Source organism: Topomyia yanbarensis, chromosome 2 (genome assembly GCF_030247195.1).
Source record: "Topomyia yanbarensis strain Yona2022 chromosome 2, ASM3024719v1, whole genome shotgun sequence".
In the NCBI taxonomy this organism is placed as follows: Eukaryota; Metazoa; Arthropoda; class Insecta; order Diptera; family Culicidae; genus Topomyia; species Topomyia yanbarensis.
In genome coordinates this window covers 459,547,998-459,553,770 of record NC_080671.1, presented here as the reverse complement: position 1 = coordinate 459,553,770, position 5,773 = coordinate 459,547,998, and the positions used below count along the sequence as shown (strand labels likewise).

General features: G+C 42.2%; 1 protein-coding gene across 1 annotated transcript; it reads left to right on the top strand.

Annotated features, from left to right (window-relative positions):
* Positions 1-996: 996 nt before the first annotated feature.
* Positions 997-4,455, top strand: LOC131685953 (DET1 homolog). The gene is made up of 2 exons (XM_058969985.1): positions 997-1,552; positions 1,618-4,455. Exons 1-2 carry the CDS (start codon positions 1,127-1,129, stop codon positions 2,911-2,913), a joined length of 1,722 nt encoding a protein of 573 aa, XP_058825968.1. The 5' UTR covers positions 997-1,126; the 3' UTR covers positions 2,914-4,455.
* The last annotated feature ends 1,318 nt before the right edge of the window (positions 4,456-5,773 follow it).

Below are 5,773 nucleotides of genomic sequence, written 5' to 3'. Positions count from 1 at the left end.
GGGGAACAAAATCCCGTGATCAAATTCCTGAGGTGTACAGTACATTGAGAAACAAAAATATGCATAGTTAGCATACTTTCTATTCCCGTCTCTTTTATTCTGCTGTAATTTTTATGAATTTTCTAGCATACACTTCTAGTAAGTATTCAATGAGTGGATAGACCGAATATGTCCAATGCATAAAATTTACAGCAGAAGAAACGAGAGGCAGATAGAAAAGTATGCCATCGATGCATAAATAAATTTCTGCGTGTAAGCTTCAAATCCTGATTAAAATCCCATGTGATATCCCGGTCAAATAATTCGGAATTTGATTCAGAATCCTGAATGGAACCAGTATCGATTCCAGCTCAAATGCAACAAACGATTCTGAAACCGATTGTGTCGGAATCGGTTGTTGCATTTGAGTTGGAAACCTTATTGAGACATTCACTGAAACGCACACGCCGCACCACTTGTAGTACTTGCATTTGCTACTTGCGGTAGTAATAAGCCTCCCATTTTGGTTTAAACGCAAGGACAATTTTTAAAACAGAATTTGATTGATAGGTATAGCTCTTTAAACCAATTTTATCAATTCTGCAATCTAGAAAGAATTTTTGAATTTTACTGAGCCTGGTGAATTTGGCACCATTGCATCTGGTATACTCAACCTGTACAAAACGTTGCAAAACGTCAGGGCTGATTTTTGGAACAACTTGTGTTCTCATTCAGCCTTTCGTTATGCAACTTTGCGATATTATGACAGATCGGGTAAGCGCGGTGTTTCATGAAGCGCGGCCGTTCCTTTCGACAGGAAAAGGCCGCGTGGAATCTTGGGTAAATTTGCTAATACATACTGACTCCATTCAGATATCCGAACCAGTTCCGGAACAAGTTTAACTGGGATATAAAGCTCGTAGTTTTTTCTCGGTGTGGAATGCAGCACATACGTTGACGTTTACGATTGAAGGTATTTTCGAACTTTCCTGGCTAATCCCAAAAGTTTAAAGCACTGCCGGCTGGTGTTGTGTTGTTGATATTTTATTATGGTCTTATAATCACAAAAATACAAGTTTTAATCACAAAATTTAATAGTAGCATTCATTCAATTTTAATACAAAGTTTAGTCGAAAGGTTTGCTGGTATGACCACGACTTCAAGCCCAGCGGGCGTAAAAAATGATCCCCCGGATGTTGTCTGCTCCGAACGCATCAAGTTTCGTAAGTTACACTCACAGAATATTGTCCATCGGTTGCGTTATCGGGAGATGGGTCTAGGCGTCAAGTCACCACAGCATTCGGTGCGTGTGTTCTACCAGAATGTTTATCCCAACATGACGGTAGTGAACGTCGAGAAACCACCGTGCTACCTGCGAAAGTTTAGCCCGGATGGTAGGTTTTTGATAGCTTTCTCATCGGATCAGGCTTCGCTGGAAATCTATCAGTACATGGGGTGTGCGGCAGCAGCCAGTCTGTTCCAGGAATGGGAGGATACGGAGCTGATAATCAATGACGGTACCGGGGGAAGGAGTTACGAGATTCGAAGTCAAATATTTGATAAGTTATTCAAGGTAGGTTTGATAAAATGATTAAACATGTTTTATTTTTTTTTCTAATCGTCCTTGATATTTCTCAGCTCAGACACGTAGTCAATATGGAAAACAACGAAAAACAGTTGAATCGTGAGTGTAGCTTGTTCACCAATGATGGAAGGTATGTGATAATTGGAGCCGCTGTGTTCATTCCGGAGGAGAATCGTCCCCACTTTTACGAACTGTATACAAACAACGAAGCCATTAAGCCAACCGCCAGCTGCCCGTTGGAAGACTATACACTTTACATCATAGATCTTCACAATGGGCGCATTTCGGACTCGAAGGACTTCAAGGTGGATAAAATCATCCTATCTCACAACCAAGGAGTATATCTGTACAACGATACGCTAGCGATATTGTCGATTCAGCATCAGACAGTTTATATCTACTCAATAGCCGAGGGGACGTTCATCATGGAGCGAACAATTGGTCGGTTTTGTTGCCCAGATGAGAGTTATCTATACGGACTCGGAACGGTTACTGGTCGATCTAATAGCAATACCAACCTTCGTGCATTTAGGGAACCAACAATCAACAGCCTAAAGCATCGGATGTTAGTTTTTCTGTTTCATCAAGCTAAAGTCAAAGTTGATGCTGGTGAGGATAAGCTAGCGTTACGCAAGTTCTACCGTCGTTTCGATGAGTACAGAAATCTTCGCATGTGGAAAATGCAACTGCTGGATGACGATCATTTGCTGATAAAGTATGCCAGCGAAGATGTTGTGACGTTGAAAATCATTGAACCAAACAATCACAGCTCGATTTTTGTGATTTACAACATTTGGAAGAACCAAATAATCGGCATTTATGGCAATCAATCGCACGAGCTTCTATTTCTTTACGAAAATTTCTGCGATAGCTTCCGGAATGCCAACTTAGCCCACCAGACGCAGTTTACATGCTCACCGAGTAACAACATCTATAGTAATTTGATCCATCAGCGCTTCAAACAGACCATGATTGGTGCCCGCGGTGGAGGAGTGCAGGAGGCCACCAAACGAATCCTAGCACAGCTACCTATCAGCGCCCAAAGCTACAGTAGTTCACCCTATTTGGATCTCAGTCTGTTTAGCTACGATGACAAATGGGTCTCGGCTATGGAGCGACCCAAGGCATGTGCCGAATTTCCGATCCGGTTTTTTGCGCGTGATTCGGGACTGCTGAAGTTTCGAATCTACGCGGGAGTACAGAATCAACAGCCAAGTTCCAGCTCGCGACGACTAGTGGCGTTCACCTTCCATCCAACCGAACCGTTCGCGATCAGCGTCCAACGGATCAACACCGATTATATAGCAAATTTTCACATCAGACATGCGGGAGCGCGTGTGAATAGGTGATGTTAACGGGTTTTTGATTTGAGTGCGATTTTACTTATCCCTATTGGACTGTCGATAAAGGTGATTATGTGTCGATGAAATGTTCAAAATCTGCTGCGTTTGGCGATTCCGTTCGTTGGTTAACGGAGACGGGTCATGAATGTTTAATGCTTGGGTAACAATTCCATTGGGTTTTACTGGACCTTACTTTTCTATCAATGCAGGTAGTCGATAGAAATTGCTTTGATTTAGCAAGCCATCTGTTGGACATCCGATGTAGGACTACAATTTTAGGTAGTATGTTTTACTCCTTTTTTGCGATACGTATTTGCAATACACTGCCTTCCTTCTTAATTGAGAAGAACCGTTACCCCAAGAAAGATGTCCATATTCGCAGATCCGTCTCATATTTTACGGAATTCCCAGGCCACACGGAACTGACTTACAATTAGCTATAGGCAGTAAGGGCTGCGCAATTAAAATGGTATGCAACCATGGATAAAAGAAATTGTTTTTATTCTATGGCAATCTATAATTAAATTTATACAAAAAATAACAAAGACATGAACATTTTTACTTTATTCTGACGATTTGATCCCAAAAAGTATTCATTAAAAATATCTTAGGTACTAGCTCTTCAATCGATAATAGATGGTCAATGTGCGTTTTAATGTGCCCTCTAGGCACTGATGTATCTGGTCTTTTTTTTTTTTGTTAATTGTAACAACCGCTAAGGGTCATTCGCTGGTATTTTGGAGGTCCGGGTACCCGAACCCTTTAATGAACCGGAATGACGAGGATCGTCGTCACAGATTCGCTTGCAGCATTGAAGGAGAGCTTTTTTCCCACTGGTGGAAGGTTCTAGCCTATGTTGTCGATTTCGGTAAGATCCTCTCTGGAGAAGGGCTGGTTCCACTCGGGCGTTGAGTTGGGGGAGGAGGTCCCGGGAGTGGCCTCAAGTAGACTTTTCCAGGCCTGAAATTCAGATGAGAGCGAAGCGGTCGCGTAGAAGGAGGCAAAGTGCCGTCACAACTATTCGGCGATCTCGCGGGGCTCCGAGGTTGCGACGTCTCTGATTTCCAGCAAGAATTGGATGGTACACATTTTCTCGCTAAATGCTTTTACTTGTCGCTAAATTCCGTGGCCGAGCCGGTACAGGAATGCATTCCAGTTTGCTGATTTAGCGTCGGCGACTGCCTTACGTGCGTTTTTTGGGATCAGGCGAAAATGGTTGCACCTGGTGATCCAGAGCGAGCTGTCGATTGGAGTTTTTCGGAGGGTTCGTCAACGATGGTTCCCGAAAGCTCGTTCGGTGTCAGGCGTTTACATCTTTTATGGGTCGAAGTTGTCCATGAACGCTGCTGCATGTGTCCGGACGTGTGGACCAAAGGCAGTCGGCTACCAGGGAGCTGGAGCAGAAAAGTAGGTCTATCTGATCCTCTGGCGGAAGTCGGGGTTCCGTTATTGAGTAAAGGAGGTTCCACATCAAATTGCATCAAGGAAAAACGCTGTAGATAATTACTTAGTCGGTCGATCCTTTTAAAATTTTCAGGCAATAAAATATAACCCATATGTAAGCTGTAGCTCCACTCATTAGGTTCTGTAAGATCCTGTACAACAGCTGGCTGCAGCTTCTTCTGTACGGAACCCCATCTTTTATTCGTGTCGTTCTTCCTCAGATTTGACCTGCTTAGGATGCTTCCGTAGTGGTGCTATATAATTGCCCAGTATTTTTCGATGGGCCTTAGTTCCAGTGTGTTGGGGTGAGGGGAGGGGGTATCCATGTTCTTGGGTACGAAAGTGGCCTTATTTGCTTCGTACCACTCCAGGATAACTTTTGAATAGTGTCAGGAAGCTAGATTCACCTAGAAGATCGTAGGCTTCGTCAGCGTCTGCCCGGTCAAACCATTCGGAATTTGATTCGGAATCCTGAATGGAGTCATTATGGATTCCAAATCAAATGCAACAACCGATTCTGAATCGGAATCGGTTGTTGCATTTCATTTGGAATCCATAATGACTCCATTCAGAAATCCGAACCGGTTCCGGAATGAGTTTAACTGGGTGGGTGTACAGTTTCCGGACCCGGTGGGAAACACCGTATTTTACGGTTCATCGTGATTTGTAGCCTTCTGCACTTTGTACATATACAGTTTCTTCCGGTTCTTGTCTCTCTGAACGAAAGACTTGGACAGATTCAACATTTTGGCCACATCTCCCACCATGGGTTGGCATTGGGATTCCGCTTACACGCTTTCACTGCGTCCTTGTGATCTAGATCTCTGAAATAACATCCATTACGACCGCATTTCTATACCGTTTATTCAAAACGTAATATCTAACAAATGTAAACAAACTGAGTTTATTATGCCAAATAAAAGCTAAGCATTGACTCTTTATCGCCCAAAAATAATAGAGAAAAATGATAACTTTATATGTTGATTTAATCTTAAGTCAAAATGTCACATATAGTATACCAAAGCTTTGCTAATATTTTGTAGATGTGATGTTTTGCGTTGTGATGTTTCTCCAAGTCGACTGTAGTTAGTATGTTTTTCCAATGCCAAACCTCATATCTACAATCTCGGTTGCAATACAGCACATGAAATATATCACAACTACAAGCCCGTCTCTCAAAACGTCACGTTAAATGTACCATCTACAAACGGTGTTGCCAAGACCACATATGTAAAAGAGCATAATAGCAAAAGTGATCGGCAAAATATAATAAAATAATAATTATCAATTATCTCCCTACTATCTTCGAGAAAAACATGTAATATGCTTATACGATCCTGCAATGAGTAAATGCAGAGGCGATAGTAGAATTAATAGCCTTCTGTGTGCTTTAATTGTTAAATAAATTTAAAAGTTGCAAGGA